At 43.8% G+C, this 23294-nt stretch overlaps 1 protein-coding gene across 4 annotated transcripts in view; it reads left to right on the forward strand.

Annotated features, from left to right (window-relative positions):
- Window positions 1-23294, forward strand: part of LOC133209343 (follistatin-related protein 4-like) — a 203484-nt gene that overhangs the window by 44742 nt on the left and 135448 nt on the right. For 3 of the 4 annotated variants that reach the window (XM_061347953.1, XM_061347964.1, XM_061347945.1), the window contains exon 4: window positions 19669-19917. In XM_061347953.1, the coding sequence (XP_061203937.1) occupies window positions 19669-19917 (249 nt within the window). Of the gene's footprint in view, window positions 1-1862; window positions 1982-19668; window positions 19918-23294 lie in introns of those variants that run through there. The other variant, XM_061347973.1, reaches the window with a different exon arrangement.

Genomic DNA, 23294 nt, shown 5'->3' on the forward strand with positions numbered 1-23294 from the left:
AATAAATACAACCAGGAGTTCCTGTTCCTACGGATATTAATGGCATAACTCCCACTGCTTTCAGGGATTCCAGATGGAACTCTGATGATGCTTCGAGGAGGAGGAAAAAAGGGATTTTTAGTTTCTCTGCCATTGTGGTAGGTGTTAAATGTGGTATTTGCCATCCACACTCATGCTTTGACTCTGCTTTTGTTAACTTCAGCAATATTGTACATAGGGCAAAGATGTGCAGGGGTATTAAATGCATTCCTATATAAGTAATAAGTATTAGAGTTACGGGGTGTAATGTTTCCCTTGGATGAGACTGGACAATTCTCCTGCACTTCTTGTCACACTGTGAACTTTTGCCCATTTGCTTCTCTCCATTCCTTTCCTCCAGTGGTGTTCCCAAGCTGGAATGTGTCAGTGATGCTGCAGAGGCAGGGTAACACACATCCCTGGGGCATCAGTGGGATCTCTGTGACCCGGTTCCCTTTGGTTTGCTATTTCATGTATGTAGCAAACTGCTTTCGAAAACCTGATCTTTGCCCCGAGTGTGGAGGTGTTCGGCCGACAGTGTGGCAGTGGCTGCTCCTCACTGCTCTGCGCACACAGCGCTCTTGCTATCAACACTGTTGTGTTCTTGCAGCATGAGCTGCAAACAGGGATGAAACATTGAGGATCACATTCACAAACACTCAGTGAGGTTTTGCAAAGTGGGGTTTACAAAGCAGAAGCCAGTGGATACGTTGGCCCCAAATGCTCACGTTGCATTTGCGGGTTCACCTGGCACTACTTTTCATTAAAACTAGGAGTAGTTCATCCATGCTGTATCAGGAATGTTCCTCCTTCTTGCATTTTGTGATGTTTTAGAGTTTTCTGTGTTAGGTTTCTGTCTGGGAGGTTTCCAGGCCTTGCTATCCCTTAGGGATGTGTACCTCAGGGGATTGCTGATCTGTGTGGCTTCTCAGTGGATCAGAAGATGTATCCGAGTCTTCTACGTGATACCAGGAAATCTTGCAATGCTCCATATAATCTAAAACATATTTCTGAATGGACTTTTTAGTTGTCTATGGAGGTGGGTGCTTTGTCAGACACTGCATCACACACACTAGTGAAGGGGGCCCTGGGTTTGCTGGTTTGAGATTGAAACCAGGGGTCATTTAAACTAGCAGGAGGGAGTCAACATCGGTGTTACCTGCAGAGCTGCAATGAGCTGGGCAAATAAAGCAGTCTCACCCTTTGTGTCTTGAAGTGTCAGCCTCAGAAGTCAATGGAGACTGTCTAACTCCAAAGCAAACAACCTTATATTTTAATCTTCCACAAGAATATTGTTACCCTGCTGTAGGAGTGAATGGTCCAGACCTGTGCTGGGTGGAATGGAGGGTTTGGAGCACAGTCCCTGTTAATGGCACAGCTGATGCTGCCTCTGCTCTGCTCAGCTGGGACACCAAGGCTCCATGCTGATGGGTAGGGTCTGTGCTGGGGCAGTGTAACCGCACCTGAGAAGCAGCACTGAAGGTCTGTGACCCCTAGATGTTTTAAATGTAAAAGTCATTGAAAGGGTCAAGAAGGGAAACCTTCACTGGGTGGCTCTGCAGGCAGCCCATGTTAGTGGGAAGGATCTCAAAGGTAGAATCACTTTGTCCCTAAAATGTTTTGGATTTAAAACCTGTGAATTTGATACTTTCAAAGTTTTATTTTTTGTGCTTCATTTGGAGGAAGAAATCCATTTCTTCTGTGTAACCTGCCTCATTGACCCCTGGGGGACATGGATCACTGTGTGAATGCAATGGGGCTCAGGTGTGGTTGGAGCAGGAGCAAGGCTGAGTCTTGCTAACGCATTGCATCTGAGGGTGTTGAATGGGGAAGGGGTGGGGAGCACCTTCTGCCCTAATAAATACAGGCTCCCTGGAGTTGCTGCCTTGCTGTTCCTCTGTGTAGTCCTATAGAGCTGAAGTGGTTTAGGAGTAAGGAGCAGGAGGCCATGCACCAGGCAGGGGTGAGTGTTCTAATAGGATTGGCCGGACAATTCATGTGGTTGGTGTCTGGCATGAGCCAGTGGCAGGGATTGCTTCCCACTATTGAGGACTCTACATGGTCTGCTCTTTGGAGAGATGTGAATAGTGAGATGGCTCTGCTGAGCTTTCAGGCTGGGTGAGGACTTGAGTGAGTTTGGCCAATGCTTGCCAAGTAGTAATGCACTGTCTGTGATGGGTTTAGTCTCCAGAGTGGGTCTGAGGGACCTTGCTGGGTGTGTGGTGTGAGTGGGGGTTCTGGATCTCCTCCATGAAGTGTGCAGGGGACAGACCGAATGCTGGGTCTCTTTTGGAGGCAGAATGAATTAGAAATGGGCTGTGTGTGCTGGAAGGCATCATTCTTGCTCCCACTCTAACTGCAAAACAAAGTAAGCCTCAGGCAGGTTCATGTGCGGTGATGGGTCCATGGTGCTGCTGGAGGAGCAGCGGTGTGCCCAGGGCTGTGCTCCCCTGCTCTCAGCAGCGAGGTGAGGCAGAGCCCAGTGCTTGGAGCATCCCCATGGGATTACTTCAAGGAGTAATTCTGATTTGTGGTGCAGGACTTCTTTCCCCTAGGTCAGTAAAGTGCTGCTGCAGCAGGGATGCTTTGTTCTCTCCTGAATGTGATTTTGGGTAACTCTTTACCATCCATAGCTTTCTAATAGCTTACAGGGATCATAGCAGCAGTTTCAGCCCTGTGCAGCACGTACCCTTCTGACCCTATTGCTTACACTGACACTGATGTAAAACTTCCCTAATGCTTACTTTTGCTTAGGTTTATTGTTTGTAGTGAGGCATCCATTGCTCTGCTTGTACACATGGCTGTGGGATGACTTGGGAAAAGCTGGACTTTTTCAGCACGGAAAAGATTAAGGAATACTTTAAAGCTTCATGCAGCATACCCTTTGGTGCAGAAAGGAGATACGGAAATCCTGCATGTGGTTGTTCAGGTTGGAGTATGGGATTTTGGTGTATTTTCCCCCCTCCTCCGTGTTGTCATTACTCAGCTGCAGGATACCTAACTCGGGGAGAGAGATCTTATGAAGGCACTCATTAATTTGCTCAGAATGTTTGCTGGATCCAGATGTTCCACTAATTTTAACACTATATCAATATAAGGTGGCAGCAGGGATGCTGTCTATTGTGTTTTGTTAGTCAGGGGGTAACTTAGTCCAGAGCTTTCCCTGAACTTCATGGGTGCGTGGAGGTTCATGTGCTGAGAGAAGCATCGAAATGCCTAATTTAAATTCTTCTCCAGCTACTGGAAGAAAGAAGATAAATCATAAATAAACCTAAATTATGTCCTGCTGCTGTTGCAGATTCCTCTCCCCACCTCATGCAGTAGAAAAATGCATGTTGTAAATCCCATGTGAAGCGCTTTGCGCTGGCAGTTCCTGTGGCTGCGTTAAAAGGGATGCTCGCTGCTGTATTTCAAACGTGCACCCTTTATTTCCTACCTCCAGGCATGTTCCTGGGTACATGAGCAGTTTGTCTGGACGATGTGCTCTGCAGGCTCAGATAAGAGTATTAGATCATGACCTAGCGAAAAGGGAGAAAAGCCTCATAACTCAGGGGACCTTGTTCCCTCAGATAATACGGAGCATCGCTCAGCACATCTGGGATGCAGCCCCATCTCCCTGGAAGTACTGAAATGAAACAGTGATGGTGCTGCTGGGAGAACAAAAAAAAAGAGATTTAGGTCTCTTTGGAGTGTTTTCTTAGGTGACTGGTTTCTGAGGCTTCAGCTGTCTGCTTTAACCTCCATATTCTGCTCTGAAAGAGAGAAGGGAACAGCTATGTCAGTGTTACCACTTCCCATTGTACCTGCTCTACTTTGCTGCTGATGCTTGTTGGCTGAATCAGAGGGAGGGAAAAACACCTTTTTGTGTTGTGATGTGCTCACCAAGTTTTGGGTTTCAAGAATAAATAGGGATGTATCTCATCGTCTTTGTACTGTGGATGTGCTGAATCTGCACTAGGGGTGTAGAAAAGGACATTCTGACTAAAGATTGAGGCCCTGTGCTGCTGCTGACTTCTTTTTTAACACAGCTTAGCTATACTTGCCAGCTGAGCACAACGTGAAGCAAATAAGCCCCCTGAAAATCTGGTATTAAGGCATTAACGGCAGAAAAATGATGCTTATACTGGTAACAAGTGTGATAGCATCTCAATACTTGCAGGGTGATGTGAAACCAAGAGGATGATGGTGATTTTCATTAACCCTTTTTGCTTTAGGGATCTTTGTCTCCATGTTGTCGTGTGGATTCTGCAAGATTCCCATGTTGAAAAGAATTTGGCTGAAGAGCAGGAGCCAGGCTGTAGGCTTGGCTTGGCCTTCCTAGGTTGTGCATTCACCACATTTAGTTCCGTATTTGGCCTCTGCAGTTATTCCTAGGATGACTCTAAAGAGGGACAGAGGAGACAAAGAATGAATCAGTTGAAAAATCTAATGTACAGGTAGGACTTTTGGCAGCCCCGTTCACAGTGCCTCACCTTGATCTTGGGTTCATGAGATCCATCATTACTGGGAAGTTTAGGTTTTCCATTGAAAATAAATGCTATGGATGAACCTGTGCATGGTGGGAGGAAGCAGTCACTGTTCTGGCTTCTCTTATTTCAGTAAGGAATATTGACTAAAAGCTGGTTTAGGTTGAACGATCAATTAGCACCCCTCAGCGTGCACACACTGAATTAATTTGATAATCCCTTGTGTAAAGTCAGTGGGAAGAAGAGTATTTTTTGTTGGTTTACAACAGGAAGGAAGTATTTGTAGGTTAATGCATAAAAGGTAAATGGCACGGTATCGATGAAGATTCACAACTGCATCTCCAAAACTTTGTGCCATTGCTAGAAGAAAACTGACTGTGTTTTCAGAAGAGATGCTCATACCTTTTCCTTCCCCTTTCTTTCCTTCTTTTATTTATAGGTAGCACTTTCACAACCAGAATTCCTTTAGAAAACTCTTCAAGGTGTGTTTTTTTTTGTTGGTTTTCTTTTTCTTCATGCTTTTAGCATGCAGTGGTTTGTGTTGGACTGATGGTTCCTGGTGAAATCCAGTGTTAAGCAAGCTGCTGGTGTGGGGCAAGGTTGGGGGTGCCTAGCTAAGGGAGGGTTTGCTCCGTGCCATAATGGAGCTAATGGTATTACACTCAGGACATCTGCGGGTACATCTGGTGTTAAACTACCGTTATTTAAAGTTTATGATGCGAGAGACTGCCAACTCTCCCACTTGCAGCATATAAATTATGTCAATGGCTCGTGCACTTTTTTTAACCCTGATTTCTCTTGAATTATGGATGATGGACAGGGCCAGAATTTGCTTTTAGTGTTCCCTTGTGACTGTGTGTGTGCTGAGTGCACTGAGCAGTCATAATCTCAGTGTGTGCAGTCAGGGGATGCCTAATGCAATTTGGGCTGGGACCATCTAGCTTGTATCCTAACTGTTAAGGGAGTATAACAACTGGAACTCGAAGCTATTTTAGGGCAGGGTGGGTGCTTTGATGCCAGGTTTGTGCAAAGAAAACCCAGCCACCACTGAGGCTGGAAGGGTTTGTACTTGTGAACTTCGTGTCCCAGATGGGTTTTTGAAAGCCAGCGTGATGTCCCCTTTCAAGAGAGCCCTCCACTGTGGAGATGAGAGACTGTCTTCCAGGCTTTATTGTGGGAGGAATAATAGCTCGTGTCTTTAATGAAAATATTATGATGGGCTTGCTTTGAAGTTTTCAAGCCCAGATGTGTGGTGGTGGAGGGCATTCATCAAGCCATACACTGAGTTGAGTGAATGGTCTTGTGTGGGAAGGGAACAGATTTGAGTGCTGCAGATTAAAGGAGCCCAGAGCTGATGGGGACTGTGGCAAAGAGGCTGGTGTTGCTGTGATTGTCCTGCTCCCCTGCAAGGGGAACCTTTTAAAAGACATTATAAAAGACATTCATGCAGTGTGTGGATATCAAAGTGCTTTTGCAGAAGCAAGTTAAGGCACTGCCATTTTAAGATAATTTCCTCGGCATTTATTGAATAATGCTTGTGTTAAAGTGTACTACCAGCCAGTATTTGTAAATGTGTATATTTTATATTATAAAGAGCTGCAGCCACTGACAAACAGTGTGTCTGCGCTCCTGGTGTCGCATTTGGGGTCTCCATAAATTTTAAGACTCTTTTTTTCATGGTTGAATATGAAGAAGGCTTTGCTCACTAATATATTGATTTTTACAAGGATCGGCTCTTTAATCAAAGAGCCCTGAAGTTTTGCACTTCATTAACTTGATCTTGAGGAATAAAGTACGAACTATTGCACTGGGTGGAGTCTTGTCCTTGCTGGTAGCACTTGAAATGCCCAATGGGGGAAGGCTTTAGACTTAAATCATGCTTGGGGTGAAGATAGCAGAGGTTAGAGCTGTGAAAATGACTGGATCATAGAATGGTTTGGATCGGAAGGGATCTTAAAGATCATCTCATTCCAACCCCTGCCGTAGGCTGCATGAGAGCTTTCAGGTGTTGTGACAAGGGGAAAAACACAGCATTATGTACCAGAAGTTTTTCAGTGCTGTGAAGCTTATGGAAGTGAATTTTAGTTTGGCTCAGAGATGGGATGGAAACTTCTTTTATGTGGCCATGTAAATCCTCCTGCAGGTCCTGCTACAACAGCATCAGGACTGGCCTGCAGAAGCCAGCGGGAATCACTGCATGCCTGGCCATCAGCCTGGATGTGTTTGTAATACCAAGGGTAAATTGTTTGAACGTATAATTACGAGGGTTTATTAATACTAAGCATTGTATAACAAACACATTTGCAAATAATGACTTCATAATGCTGCCTAAATCATTGCTTTAGAAATGGCTGGACCATTACCTTATTAGAGTAATGCTTTTCTCAAGTCTGCCATCAAAGCTTTACTTAGTTTTATGTTTTCTTCACTTTTTTTCCTTACCATTTTTCTTTCTACACTGCTGTTCTGGCGTTGTAGCATATCCAGTCAGTCACCAGTAAGATATATGAGCTAAAAATACTTTGGAAGCACTTCCAAAATGCTGAAGCCTGTCACATGCACACATGTATTTTATACATGAGAGATGCATTTAATACTTATGATATGCATTTAATGGGTGCAGCTCATTAAAAAAAGTAGAGTGGTGCCTGCTCTTCACCACAAAGAGCCCCTCGGTCCCCAAGACACTTTGCAAGCGTAGACATCTCCAAAGGAAGCCACTTAATCCTTGCGTGAGTAAATGTGATGATAATGTTCTGTGCCTTGTTGTGTACTGTGATCTAATTGAGATTTAATGCATTCTGCCTCGTCCCTGCCGTGGACTCCCTTTGGACTGTGCAGTACAAAGCTTGGTGTTAGCAGCTTGCTTTGCTGTATCCCAGTTTATGTCTTCAGAGATATTCAGGCATTTATTACTTGGTTTGAGTGCATGGAATGGTTGTGCTGGGGAAGATGCACAAGAAGGGAACAAACAAGATCCTTGCTTTACCCTTCAAAATACAATATTGCTTTAAGCAAGACTATTGAGTTACAGGGTTTTTTTCATTCTCCCACCCCTCCTTTTAATAACTATGTATTTGCTGCTAATTGTGTTAACTACATCTGCACCTCAAGCGATAGTGTCTCATCCCACAGCAATATTTCAGTATAAAATCAATTGAAATTGCCAGCACAAATGTGCAGAACAAGTCCAGGGGGAGAAAGTCAAACAGCTTTTTCAGCCTGGTAGCTCTGGCCTGGGTGGCCCTGTGCTTGTGCTGGTTTGGGAATGCTGAGTCCCTGTTCAGGTGACCAGCAATGCGCTTTGGGGTTTCCCATTAAAACCCAAGAAAAATAGTGTTTCTCCTTGCTTCTAGATCCTGTTTGTTGGAATCTGAGCCTGGTTTCTAATGGAGAGGCATTTACAGGGGAAGAGATGTTGTAATTTTGAATTTTTTATGGGTTTTATCCATTTCAGCGGGTGCTGTTGAATACGGCTTTAAATGAGAACTTCTGGGAAGCCGTGTTTTGGTTTGGGATCACGCACTCAGGCCAATTTGTTTTCTTCTCATTTTCCCTTTTTCTCCCCTCCTTTCCTGCTGGTCATTCACTGAGTTCATGGTGAGACCTGAGGGATTTCTCTTCATCGACAGCTTCAGACCCTTTTTCTCGCCTCCTGAAATGGGCACTGTGCGTGTTCTTTCACCTGAGTAACCTGGAGGCAGCCATTTAGTGCCTGCAAGTGGTGCTGGAGTCAGTAAATCACCCTCAGGGATCCCTGCAGAGACCTGCTCTGCAAGAGCAGCTCCTGTTGGCCTTGGTAAGGATTAGAATGGGAATAGTTGGCAGCTCTGGTTTGTACTTCAGCTAGAGACGGGTTATTTCCATCAAGACGTACAGGGTTTTAAGTCATATCTTTGCTACATTTAATGCAGAAAATCTTCATATAAAAGAAAAACATATAGTTTAAACATTTGCTCTATCTGTTGGACAACCCCAGCTTGTTGCAGCTGTGAGGTTGTTTGAATCTCCCCATGCTGGTGTTAACGGGAGCGGGAGCAGTTGAACACATGTGCTTCAATAGGAGACTCGGAAGCATAAAAATTGAATTCTCTCCTGCCTTTTCCTTTCCTATAGAGAAAATAGGCCCCATTAGTACAGAAAGCTTTGGCAAGATGGTATTTGCAGTCCAAGGCTGGAAAGCAGCTGCCATCCCCAGTGTGTTGTTGAGCAGAGGACTTCACTTTTCACTGCTGCCAGTAATCCTATTTACCGTGAGCACAAAATACCAGCTGGATTTTGCCTGCTGGGCATGTTCTCCCATTATGAAGGGGTTGAAGCCGTTTCATGCCACAGTTGATCTGACACAAGGAGGGGGAAGAGGAGGGTATGAAGAAGGCAGTGTTGTCTGCCCGTGGCTGGGGGCTGTCAGCAGCAGCGGGTGCAGCCAGCGCTGTCTGAGCCATGATGCGGTTTAAGGAGAGGGGTGGGGGTGAATGGATGCAATCTTTATGTCTAAAGCAAATGTTTTTGCCCGGGCTGTTCAGTCATCCCTTTCACAGCCTGTTTGTTTCCTTTGCAAGCTATAGGCTCTGGTTTTGGAATAGTAGCAGTGCCTAAAGGGGCTACAAGAAACCTGGAGAGGGGCTTGGGACAAGGGCCTGTGGGGCCAGGCCAAGGGGAATGGCTTGAACCTGCCCGAGGGGAGACTGAGCTGAGCTCTTAGGCAGAAGCTCTTCCCTGTGAGGGTGCTGAGGCGCTGGCACAGGGTGCCCAGAGAAGCTGTGGCTGCCCCATCCCTTGCAGTGCTCAAGGCCAGGTTGGATACAGGGCCTTGGAGCATCCTCATGGGTGTCTCTGCACATCTTGTACTCCTCTTGTGTAGCTGTGCTGTATCCGTGTGGATCAGCCTAACATGAAATGTGCCCCACACAGAAACTCTGTTTATTCCACTCCTTTTCTTAACAGAAAGCCCCATAATGCTGCTTTTGCCCACTATATTCTGATGTTGATGACTGATGATTGCGGCTTACTCCTGCTTTTGATCCCAAGCTTTTCCTCTTCTTCTGTTAAACATGACCCTCTTGTTTTCATTTGGTGTCTTTGTTTTCAAAAGGAAACAATGTTTTGTTGATTTTTATCAGTTGTTTGGTTTTATTCCTTGTACAGAGCACTTCAAAGGGGAGGCAGTGAATGCACCTGCTCTTATTTTACATCTGTCCTTTGAGATTCAGCTCTCCACATGCTTTCCTGGTGAGAATGAATGAGGAGAGCAGGCTGTGAAGTCCCCAGTGGACTCCTTGCTGCATGGCTGTGGACCAGCACTGATGCTGTGAAGAAGGATGAAGCTTGTTGTGGGTGGCTGCAGGGCTTTGTCCTGTACAGGGCTCTGCTCTCCTATGTAATTCCTGAAGCAGATCCCTAGTTGTGCTAATGAAGGAAATTCAGCTTAAGTGAATGTTTGAAACCAACACACACCCACTGCAGAAACCCTGCATTTGTGGCTGGTTTTTATCTGTTTTCACTTACTGGGTTTTTCTTTTGACATTGTGAGTCTCAACCTGAGAAACCGGTGATATTCCTGCTCCTCAGAATAAACCAAAAGCAGTTAACAGTGGCTCAGCACTAATGCTGCATTTCTACACTGATACCCTTCGAGCCAGTTTTAACAGTCTGGGAAGTTTAAAGGCTTTTCCCTTTCAAAATGGCCTTTTAGTAGGTTTTTCATTTTACTGCGTTATCCTTCCAATAGGCTGTAACTCTTCCCATCAGGTAAATGCACGTTAAACTGCTTCCTTCAGCACAGAGCAAATGCGGAGGGAGTCAGAATGTTTGTAATGCAGTAGAAAATGGCATTAATTCTTCTGTCCTCCCTTGTGTAAGAAGCATGGGGAGAAGTAACTGCTGGAGGGTAAGTGGGAATAAGAGAGATGTCTTTTGTTTAATCTAGGAGCTTAACTTGTTGGTTCATATACTTCTGTTTGGTGCAGGTTGCGTGATTTGGCAGGATGACAGAGGAGAGTGGATGTGTGCTGGGGTATTTATCTTGGGAATAGGAAGAGATCTCAAAATCTGGTATTCAGGAGGAAGATTGCTAGTCAAACTGTCTTAAGAAAGAGATAAATCTTCAGTCACAGTCAGGGTAGTTTCCTTTAGTGATCAAATCCTCAGGAGGGCGATGAGAAATACACGTGCCATGAGGACAGGGCCTCAAAAGGCTCGGTAGTAACTTCATGCTCTTAGGTCTGGGGTGCATTTGCTGGCAGAGACCAACACGCCAAGGTCTTCTATATGAGGTGAAGGTTTTTGTGTGCTAACACTGGCCCCAGATGAAGCAGGCAATGAAACAGAATGGTGTGTCCACAAAATACAGGAGTGCTGGGCTATAGAGTGTCCTTGAGATAGACAGCAAATAGAAACCTAAACCAGTGGAGAACTGCAAAGTCAACATAAGGAGCAGAAGAACTGGATGTGGTTGCTTAGAAAAGGGTGTTTCTCCTTATTTCTCAGTCTTAGAAAAGAACTTTGTTAAAGATAACATAGAATGGGAAAGGGGAATGCAAATGGTTATTGATTGTAGCACTGTTTCGGGCTCGCTTGGAGCAACCTGGTCTAGTGGAAGGTGTCTCTGCCCATGGCAGGGGATTGGAACTGGATGACCCTTAAGGTCCCTTCACACCCAAACAAGTCATGAAAGCCGATTTATAAAACCATCCTTTCTCCTGTATCCCAACTCAAATGTAATACATCCTCTTTCAGGAGTTGCATGATTGTAATTCTCCCTGTAATGGACCTGATTGGTTTCTGTCTCACACTTCTGTTATATGATAACACTCCTATGCTTGTAATCTATGAGCCTTTAAGGCATCTAGTCAGGAAAACATAAATGAAATATCTTAGGGGAAGAAGAAAGAAGTGAAAAGACACTGTGAAACCTCAACAGTTTCAAGCAGGAAGCTTATGCTGATTTAGATGGGATGCAGGAGTGCTGCTGTTCCTGCTGCTGGGCCTGCCTCTTCAATCAAGTAAGGTAGCCATGAGTCAAACATGCATTACACTTCACCCAGAAGTAAAAACTACCCAAATACAAACCACCTGCACTAACACAAACTCCATTACAACTAAATGGCTTTAATACCTTTATTTTTCCCATGCCATTTATTTCTGGCAAATGGCAGCTTTTACAGAAAAAACATCAGTGCTCAAAAGTGGACTCACAAAATGAATGCAGACCCTAATTTTCACACAGCTGTCTGCCTTCCTTTATGTGTAGTAGTGAATGACCAAGGTGTTGCAAGAAAGGGGCAGGAGAAGGGACAGTAAAATGCTCTGTAGGTTTATTGTCTTAAGGGACCAAACTGTCATCCCTGGAGGTGGATTTGCAGGTTTGTGCTCGATTCCTCTTCAGGAAGGGACCATAAAGCTCATCCAGTTAGAACTCCTTCCACTAGAGCAGGTTAATTCCAAGCCCCATCCAACCTGGACTTGATCAGTGCCAGGGATGGGGCAGCCACAGCTTCTCTGGGCACCCTGTGCCAGCGCCTCAGCACCCTCACAGGGAAGAACTTCTGCCTTATATCTAACCTAAATCTCCCCTGTTTCAGTTTGAACCCATCACCCCTTATCCCAGCTGGATTCATGTTTTCAGTATTCATTCCTTATTGTTTCAGCAATTAAACGTTTCTGATGGTGGAGCAGAATGAAGACCGTTCCTCCAAGCCACAAAGTGTTTCTAACTAACACTAATAACCTGGTAGAATATGGACGTCACTGGAAACCTGGTATTTAACTGTTGGTGTTTCTGCCTCTGTTGTGTTTGTAAGCTGTGCTTTAGCATAGCTTTTGAAATGTTTTTCTAGAATGTGACTTTGTTTGTAAGGGTCAAATGTGCAGCATGTGCCTCTTAAAGAGAAGGAGACTCTAATGGAAGGGCTGACACAGGCATCGCTGTGATGCCGAGAACTGAGGTCTCTGTAATCCATCACATTGAAACTTCATGCAATGGCATTTGTACGACTTGGTGCAAGTCAGATGATATTTTTACTAAGGGCAGAATTCAAGAATAATGTAAGAAGAAAGCTGGATGTATGTTAGTTATAAAAAGTCATTATCTGCTCCTCTTCCAAGCAAGAATAATCAGAATAATGTTATTTTTTGAGACAAACATGATGCTTTTGATGTCTGTACTTCTTCCTCAGTGAGCCTTATAAACTGATGCACTGAATGAGAAAATAAATAGGAAGCAGAAAACATCTTTCTATCCAATCTGAAATAACATCTGGGCTGTGCATATCTAAGAGGGAAATAGGCGTACATTAAATAAACACAATTATTTTCTGGTAAGTGGTCTTATTGCAAAGTAATGAGTTTAAAAAAAAAAACACCATAGAAAAAGACATTTCTGTGAGACTGTAGAAGACTCCTAGAATAGAAACTTGGCATCTTTTATTCTTCAATTGTTGCTAATATTGCAAGACATTGTGTGCGCTTAGGCACAATAACACCTAAAATAACACCTAGCAATGGCCGTGTGTGTTCCCATGCCACTGCAGCATGGCCCAATACACTTGGTTTATGGATTCCATCTTCCTCCAACTAGAAATGGTCAAAGTGAGGGTAAGATTGTTAAAGTTTTGGAATCAGATGTTGGAAAATAGATGGAAGTGAGAGACTGCTGCCTTGTACTGAGGAGGTTTGGGGGTAGCATCACGTGTGGAGGGCTCTGGGTTCACAAGAGGTTGTGGCTCTGGAGGGGTGAGAGGAGGTGTGAGAAACTTGATGGGAGGGAAAGGGGAGTGAGCATAAGGTGATGTGCATGGGCAGCTTTAAAGGTTAGCAATGCAGACAGCAGGGAAGATCTAGACTGTTCGGCTTGCCTCCAGCAACTCGCTGGTAATGTAATTGAAGAAATCATGGGGAAAACAGGCAAGTCATCTACTGTTATTTTATTATTGGCTTCTAACCTCCTCGTAGTCTCTGCCACAAGAACTTCATTGAAGGAATAGCAGGAAGATGCATGGCACCGTGCTATTGATTTCTCATGTCTTTTATAGCAGCCTGTAGAATGCTAGGGCTTGCTGTGCTGGTCAAAGGATAAAAGACCTCTGAAAGCAAGGCAGAGGAGTAAGGTTGGTCCTGAGAGTAAGAGTGAAGGAATGGGGCAGACAGAAGATTGATGAGCGAGATTAAAGGCAACCAGACAGATTCTGAGCAGTGACCTATGGGAATTTCACTGCCTGCCTTCAGAAGATTATATTCTTCTGATACAGGATTTTACCAAAGAAGCCAAAGAATTAATGGGATCTGTTCCTTCCAGATCCGATACTGGAAATTTTCTGCATTCTTTGGGCTGTGCAATACGTGATCAAGTAAAATATGTGTGCACACATGCATGTTCAGCATTCAAGGGCAGGTTGGACACGGCTTAGAGCATCCTGCTCTAGTGGAAGGTGTCCCTGCCCATGGCAGGGGGCTGGAACAGGGTGAGCTTTAAGGTCCCTCAAATCATTCTGTGACTCTATTATACACAATCCCAGCTTCACTGGGTTGCTTGCAGCACTAAATACAGGTGCCCAAGGAAACATTAAGTCCTTCTGACCACTGCAGGCAGTATACTGGTCAACTGCTAATGCAATGCCTTTTCTTAGCTGTATGTATATAGGGACCTGCTAGGCAGCTTGCAAATGCAGGGCGAAGTGTGGTACCCACAGGAGCTGCACAGCAGTCCAGCAGGTTTAGGTCCATGTTCTATATTCGCTGCACAGGAGCCATGCAATAAAATTGCCTTCAATATGCAGCACTTATCATAGATAACATTAAGTAAGCATTTAATAAAGTGCAATTTTGTAAATTGCCCCTTTAGCAGCTCTTCCAACAAGAGAGCAATCAAGGAAATTGGGCATGGTAAAGTTTCATGGCAAGGATCTAAATATATATGGTATCATATACTGGTAATTCTTTCACAGTGCTTTACATAGTTTGGATGTTTTGGTTTGTACTTTTCTGCCTCTTTTTTCATGCTAGTACCCCCACAAACCACAGTACTGTCCAAAAATAATGCTTAAAGAAGCTTTTGATCTCATTATGGTTAAATGGATTTTAAACAGGGCAAAAATTAGGCAAATTACACTAGGACTAGTGTAGGTACTGGAAATTTTCATGTCTTTTCATGGTGTGGCCTCTGATGGGTTTCACAGTCCTGACATAGAGAAAGTCGCATTAATCCCTGTTTTCAGACATAGAAATTGATACAGAACATTTTCCTGTAATATTGAGTGCTTCCTTAGTGTTATTTGCAGAGTCACTGCTCGCTCTTACTGAGCTTTGATTGAGCAATTCCAATTTGTCTTTGATATTAAACCGCAGACCCTGATTCAGCAGTCCCCTTGGTGCTGGTGTCATCGGTGTAGCTGTTTATCGCCATACTCCTTTCTGGAGTAGATTTTCCTTTCCTTCTGGTGACTGTTTTGTTTTGTAAACTCTGCAAGAGTCCTCCTGAAATAATGTGGCCGTCAGGGAAGTTTTCCTCCTATTTGTTTTAAGGATGCTTTCCACCTCATCCTGTGTTTTGTTTCGTGTAGGGCATCTGAATGAGTAAAAGGAACTGATTTGCTGTCTTCCTCTTCTAAAGCTGCTGCCTCTCTCTGTCCTGCTCTAAGATGCTTACTTAAACACATACACGTGTGTGTGTGTGTGTTGTGTGTGTGTATATGTACCATTAATATATGTTTTTCAGCAGTAAATAGTGATTACAGGTGTGACATTTTACACCAGTAGGAAAAGCAAAATGCTGGAAAACTGGTGTCAAGATGCTGGATGAACAGCTTGTGTTACCTCATGGACATACCAAGCTAAGTTTAGAGACTGAATATTTTTATCATGTTATAGAGGGTTTGATTTTATTTTGGGACAGCATCCACAAGGTGCAACGTTGCCTTCAATGAACTTGGCATAGAACCTTCCAGTTCCACTACTAGTCTCCAGTGCCCTGTAATTAGAGATTCCAGTTTTGGCTCTAGTTCTGATGTAATACCTAAACTCTTCTCTTCAGCAATGAAGCTGGATGTCCAGCTGCCTGCAGGAGCTCACTGTTACTGGAACACAGAGTGTTTTTTTATATATAAATGTAGTAATTTAACTTTTCTTCAGTGTAGAAGCAATGCAATAGAGCTGTTTGGGTTTTGGCTTTGCTCATAGGTGTGATGGGTTTGGCTGATTTTAGTTGAAGTCAGTGCCTGCCCTTGAATGCTTTGGGAGTTTTCCTGGAGTAAGGAATAGGGTTGTGTTTGGGAGTAAAGAAAACAGTCTGATCTGTAACATATTTAGTGGTGTGGAAAAGGTAGATGAAGTCTCTGTCTTTATGAATTAATGCATGGCCAGGGGACGCTTCTCCAATGTGTCAATAACATCTTACTTTTCCTTTTAATAAGCCTTATGAATTTTCTGGACTCAGTTATTTTACTGCCTGCACCAAGCTGCTGTCGTTTTTCCACTGGAATTCGGAATTTCTCAGGGGCAGGCAGAAACCAGTGTGAGAAGTGGAGTGTTTCCATGGGTGTATGTGAATGGCTTTCCTCTCTCCATCCTTTTGGCTTTAATACAGTATAACAACTCCGACTCCAGCCATGCTGGATAAACTTAATTAGTGTTGAAAAGTGGCTTGTTTTGCAAGATGGTCCATTTTTAACCTGAGTAAGTGACTTTGTGACTAATAAATCGAACAAGTCATGCCTTTTCCCATGCAGTGCATTGGGGCTCATAAATACTGTGAGCAGTTAGTTGGGAGTTTCACTTGGTTACCTTTCCTCTTTCTGGTTTTAATAATCCTTGTAGGAGTGGGGAATTCAGTCACTTTTAATAATGTGATGAAGAATGGCAATGGAATGCTGCTGAGCTACACACACCCATTGTCCTTCCTGGCTCAGGTGATGCCCATGGGATCACCTTAGGAAGGCATCTTAATGCATTCGAGGAAGGTCCTTTTCCATGATGCATGGTGCTGCTTTGAATGAATTATCAAAGACAGCAGTGCTTTTGTAGTCCAGTGCCTCCCTTCCTCTCTGCTTCCACTGGCTTCATTCTGCTCCTCATCCCCTTACTGTTCTTCCTGGACAGAGGGTCTGTCTGTACAACTGAGTGTGCTTGTGGGGAGCTTTAGTTCTTCAAAGGATTATGCAAATACTAATTGAATTAAAGAGCTGCTATCAACATTATCAGATTTGGCAAAGACATCCCATGTTAACATTCTGGTTGCAAGCACACAGATTTCAGAAGGCTTGGACTAGTAGAAGCATATCAGGATTCCCAAATATACAAATCTTTCCTTTCTAGCTGTTTGCAGGTTATCCGTCCTAACCCCTCACCCACCTTATGTATGTTTAAACAGGAATTATGCATCTGGGAACATAGAAGAAGCCAAACTGTGAATAAAATGAATGAGGCATAAACATAGACAGGCTTTCTGTGTTTTCTCCATAGTAACCAGGGTGGATGTAGGAAAATATTTTGTCTTCTTTTATAAGCTGGTGCTTAACCAAACCTTTGGTGTATCATGGAAAAAATGTAGGATTTGCATTGCACAGGAACAGCATTTGTCTTCAGTAATGCTAAGTTTACATTAAAAATCAAAACACCAAAAAAGACTTGAGGCTTCAGGAGGGTTTTTGCTGCTGCCGGTGCCTGCAGTAGCTGTTGGGGCAGGGTGCAGCTGTGGCCTGCCCAGATGTGACCTGATGCATTAAATCAGAGCAGCCCACTGTGAATGAGGAGGCAGAAGTAACCCTCAGCAAGATGTGTGGTGCAGCCCTCAATGGGTGCTGGATCTGAGAGATCAAGTTTTAGTCATCAAGGCAGCAGAAGAAAAGGGTTTGCTGTAGTTGTGACTGAATTACGTTGATACAGATAATAACAGCTCCTTAGTCAACATCTTTAGCATCAACAGCAGCCTCCAAAACATGTAATTTGAGGCACATCGCAATGGACATACCTGTACAGGTGTAGGTCCTGCCATGGGAGGAGAAGGATGCTTGACATGAGCTTCTTCAAGCCCAGACCTTCATGCTGCTTGGATCTAGAGCAGACCCCATGAATACGGATGGCCTTGACAGTGAGATCTCCTTGGGGCCACAGAATTTGCATTCCTGAGGACATTATCCAGAAATTCTGAAACAATTAGTGGAATAAGTAAAGAACAGTCAGATCCTCCTTCCAGGGACTGCTTTTTGCACAGCTCAGGGGTGCTTTGACCTTCTAGTTTATTACAAGTCAGGAAAAGTCAATATTTCTTAGCTTGCCAAGTGGGAGGAATTTTAATGAGTTATTGAGTCAAATAGTTAATCGTCCAATACCAGACTTTTTCCCCATTCAGATTTACAGTGATAAAAACAAAGGCTTAACAGGGACAGAGAAAAACGGGCTTTTGTAGAAACTTCTGCTTGTCTTTGTGTACAGGCTTTAACCTCTGGATCACTAGTAGAGGAAATGTAGCTTCAACACTGGGACATTCCATATTGACATAAAATGCTGGGCAGGCAGGGGCTGTGTCGATGTTAGCAAGGAATTTAGCATAAGAAAGGATCAACAGATTGCAGTCGCTGGTGCTGATGCTCTTCACATTTCCACTACATGTGATTGGGGGTCTTAGGTGAGATCCAGCCTGCTCTTCTAAGCTGCACTGTTCTGCTGCTTGAAACATCTTGGAAGGGAAGAGCCCTGGGTGCATTTTGAGGATGTTGTGGTGCTGCAGTTGCTGCACGAGTTGTCCCATTGGATGCTGGAGCACATCTGCAGGAGTGCATCCACTTGAGCTTCTTCTGGAAGCCAGCAAGCCCTAAAACCTTGGGTAGAGCCAAACCTGCATGTGGTAAATGGAGACAACAGGGATGCTGGTCCAGCCTGCATCACTGGCATGGGAACAGCCAGAGGCTGTTGGAAGGCTCTGCAAGGCTAGCAGCAGGTTATGCATGATGAAGTGTTTATTTCTGCTTTAATTATGCCTCTTGCAGCATCCCTTTGTAATTCCCAACTTTGTGTACTCCAATTACCATAGAATAATCTAATTTCCGGCAGCTCTTTTCATTGAGCATAATGCTAATTATTGCTCTGAGTAGTGGCTTGTTTGGCAGTGCCCTGTCCTGTGTGAATTATAATAATGTTCTGTTGCAAGCTTTTAAGCAAGGAAACTTTAGAAGCAGAAGATGTTATAGCACAAGGGCAGCTTCCTTAGCCTTTTAATAGCATCACACAGCAGATAGTACAGTAATGCTCAGAACATTATACCCAATGTATTCTTAAAAGTAGTAGAAAGTTGTTTTTACATTATATGTCATTATTCAGAGTGTAAGGATACTGATAGCTGCTTTTACATCGAGAAGCATCTTCCTATAATAGTCCCTTGACTTCAGTGACAGCCTTTCCTGGGGGTTATTATAGCAAAAGCCCTCAGCAATTGTCTGTCTGAGCTTTCATTGAATCCTGTGTGAATTTTAGCTTTGGGAATGCTCGGCTTCTGCCTTACAGGGTGGAAGTTAGACTGTGAATGCAGACATGGATACAAGAAGCTGAAGTGCTGGCACTTAAGGCACTTTGCTGCCAAAAAATGAATCTCCTTGTGAGTTCTGTGGCTGGAGGAGCGTAGGTTTTGAGAATTGCTTTCTGAATGTAACTTGTGACCGAAGTTCGGGCACTGAAGTGCTCTCACTGGCTTTTATTCTAGGATCTGGTTTCACAAAGGGCTAAAACAGCAAGCAGCCACGCGTCCATCACGTCTCAGTGAAACATTTTCAGCTCATGGCTTAATGTTGTGATGAGTGAGGTCTGGGAGCACAGATGAAGAGCACACTCTTCAAACTGCTGCTACGCGAAGCACTGAGCTTATTGCCTTGTAAGCCTTGTATTGTAGCTCCTCCTCCTGTGCTGGTTCTGCTGCTACAATGGAGAAGTGTGGCTTGAAATTGATTATTGAAATGTACCAAATCAAGGGTTTATTTCCTAATAATAAATACATGATAAAGTGGCTGCCCCATCCGTGGCAGTGCTCAAGGCCAGGTTGGACACAGGGGCTTGGAGCAAGCTGCTCCAGTGGAAGGGGTCCCTGACCGTGGTAGGGGGTTGGAACTGGATGAGCTTTAAGGTCCCTTCAACACAAACCATTTTAGGATTCTATTAGGCAAACATTGCTCATGCTGATCTTTTCTGCTCTTCCCAGTGCTTTATGGGGAGGATGGCCTGCACGCATCGTGTGAGAAGAAGTACTGCAGCCGGGGCAGTAAGTGTGTGGTGAACAAGGACACCAACCAGCCCGAGTGCAGATGTGTGGAGGATTGCAAGTCCAGCTACATGCCCGTGTGTGGATCTGATGGCAAATTTTATGAGAATCATTGTCAACTGCATCGAGCCTCCTGCCTGCAGAGGAAGAAAATCTACATTATCCACAGCAAGGATTGTTTCTTCAAAGGTAGGGCATCATTAAAAATAAATACTTCTGTAGGACTTTCATCACTCATCTTACCATAATCCTGATAAATGGCTGAATGGTTGCTGTTATTTCTAAAAGAGAAATTCTTCAGGGATGATTTACTCTAGGACGCTGTAGAACATAACACAATGTTTTATGGAGCTATTCAGCTCCTTAGTGTCATCACCACCCAAAATGTAATCAAACTGGGAACTGGTAAATAATTAACGTCACTGTATGCATTGTAGGCGCTGTTGTCGTGCTGCTCAGTGCTTTCAGCGGCCAGTGTAATAACTTCTTTACAATCCTGTCCATTTGTTAAGGCTTTGAACAAGACAAAAGATGTTAAGAAAAAGTATATGGTATTACAAAAAGTTTGTTACAACAGTGAGAAACAAAACCCTGCTTAGGTAAATGGCATGGGCAAAGGAAAGAAGCTGTGTAGATGAAATGAGAGTGTACCACCAGAACAGTTCTGGTTACCCATAGGCTGTATACATCTTCAGCTGTTTTACTGGTTCAGTAGCAAATTTCATTATCATTATTGCACCAAACCACAAAAGGGATGGAATCCTGTGTCTTTTCCATCAACGTTTTGCATGCCATGTACCATCCTGTCACAAGTCAAGCAGGGCTGCAGTAGCCAGGAGTGTGTGATGAAACGCCAGGGAATGGAGGAAGTCATAAGTGATTTTGTTTCTAATGAGAGGTCTTGTAAACGCCTCACTGGAGTATACCTCAAACTCACTGTCAAATATGACTCCATCTACTTACAGTAAGATTGGAGTAGGTTGTTGCAAATATATCCAGTGACATTTATGTGATCAAATATGAAAATAATTCCTTTATCTCCAGCTCACCAGGCAGTTGAGCCCCTGAGGAGCTTGGCTGTGTACAGAGCTATTCATCACAGGTTCTCAGTTACTAACTTGATGCTAGAAGAGCCTGTTTAAGAAAAAGGAGCCTACTCAAAGAGTCTTATTAATATAGCCTTGTGATGCTCTTTGGAGGTTGAAAAGCATTACTGTTGTCTCATTTATTCTGGAGGTCTGGCTGTGGGTGGGACAGAGGAGCTGGTCAGAGGATGGACTTGGTAAACGCTGCTTGAGATGGGTTGGTTTGTCATAGCGCACTCTGAATTGAAGAGGTTAATTAGATCTAGGATCAATAGGCCTTGTATGAAGCTAGTCATGGGAAGGGTCACCTAAAGGCATATTTGGAAGGACAGCACGTGAGCAGGCCAAGAGGAGGAGGAAGTTTCTTCCCCGGCCTCCCAAAAAGTGTCCTCAGTTTTTTCCTTCCTGTACGTATCCCACCTTCTTACAACGATGCTTCTGGCCTGGGTTTTTATTCATTGCTTATCACATAGAGCGTTAAAGAAAATGAGTTCTCATTGCAGTAATCAGTGCCTCTGCAGTGGCTGTATTATACCTAATGATACAATGTCATGCTTGACTACTTTCCTGAACATGCCATGAAATGATATCAGAAAGTAGTAGTCTTGTGTTCCAGTTTAAAGTAACCCTCAAACTCTTGCCATGGAGCACTGCTTAAATCTGCTTTTCAGCAGAATAACAGCTTTATGGAAGGGAAGAACCAAACTCACTTGTCTTCCTGCATGAATAAATAAAAAGTGCTTCTCTGTCTGCAGAGATAAAATATAGAAAAACAAAGCTTACCTTAAGGGGGGAATAATCCCACAGAGTGGGACTCCATAGGAGTATTCGGCTTCAACCCTTGTTTTTGCCATGTAGCTCCTGAGTAACCTGCTGTGTATCTTTTCATGTCTTTGTACTTTAGTCTTCTACTTGTAAATCACAGAATGATGGTGTTTTCTTTTGAATAGAAGATTTGTAGTAAGCAGTTAAGCAACAGGTTTATATCAGCTTTATGAATGCAGCATAAAGGGTAAAACTTCGGAGAACAACCTTAAAACGCGCTGGATATGAGGTGTACATCTCTCAGCAGGCACACGCTTTCTGTTTGTTTTCTATCCAGGAGATAGCTTAATTATGTGAGTACAGTCAGGCTGATGAGTGGGCTGCTTTGTGGGTTTTGGTCCCGGCTGGCTTGTTCAATTAAAGCTTAAGTCGCTGAGTAGAGCTGAGGGATGCCACAGATTGCACCTGTGTGCTCTGCCAGTTTACCCAGTTATCAGAGACAAACTGGATGGCCTTAAAGTATGACAGAGATCAAATACTCCAATTCCACTTTGACTGAGCCAGGTCTATCCTCAGTAAACTGATAAAGCAAACAGCAAAGCTCTTTTTAATTTTGTGTGGTTTGGGAAAGGATTCTTTTGGTCATTTAACATATTCATCACTTTTTTGTATGGATTTGGTACAGAATTTGGAAAGAAATCCATGTAGAAGACCACCTGCCTTTCTTTTCATCATGCACACACTGGGTTGGAGCCTTTCACTGTTGCTCAGAACAGTATTTCATGCCATAAACTTTGAACATGCATGCTATGTGCTGGGTTGTATGTGTATGTACCACATACAGGTGCAAGTGTGTATGCACATTGGAAGAGCGAGAGTAACTTGTTCTTTTATGATATTTAGGCACATATAGCATAGAGGTTGGAGCCTGGCTCTGTATGGGAGGGGGATTAGAAACAAAGGGGAGAGCTGAAATGGGAGGATCTGCTTGGATGTAGGAGGATGTTCGAGTGGTGGGACAGGCTCCCCAGGTGGCACATCCATCTCTGGAGGCCTTCAGGACCTGGCTGGGCACAGTCCTGAGTAACCTGGTCTGACCCTGCACTAAAGGTTTAAATTCCAAGACCTCATCCAACCCACATCATCCCATAATCTTAGGGTTTTAGGGTCTTAAATGGCATCTTTCATTTTCAGCTTCTCTTTTATCTTTCCTCCAGTTTCAGAAAGTTTCTTTCTAATTATGGGAAATGATAATCATCTGTATGTTGACAGAACATTTCCAATGCTTAAATGTACATAAATTACAAACTTGGGAGGGGGGAACCCCAAGCAGGCTAATAACTCATATGATCAATCACTGCAGTGATGTTGAGCAGATATGAATTCAGCCTCAGGTGACGCTGTTTTATTTCCTCTACTTCATTTGTTGTGCACGTATTAGTTTGGTGCTGGTACTTCCAGAAACCATTTGTTCCAGTGAACAGCATTTCAAAACCGTCTCTTAAGAAGGTGTTGGGTATTTTGCTCATTTAGTGCTTGCAAAACAGACAAACCCGCTCCGTCGGCTGGCTCCCAGACTGCAAAGAAATCTGCTCCATTTATCACACTCCATCTTTCCAGCTGGAAAAAGATCTTGAGTGTGAGCTAATGGCAGATTTCCCAGCTGGCAATTAATATTTGCTGATTTCACTTTGCAGCACTGCTGACAGGCTGCTT

Source organism: Neopsephotus bourkii, unplaced genomic scaffold (assembly GCF_033783945.1).
Source record: "Neopsephotus bourkii isolate Nb327-2 ecotype Australia unplaced genomic scaffold, CSIRO-AGI_Nbou_v1 NB_52, whole genome shotgun sequence".
Lineage (NCBI taxonomy): Eukaryota > Metazoa > Chordata > Aves > Psittaciformes > Psittacidae > Neopsephotus > Neopsephotus bourkii.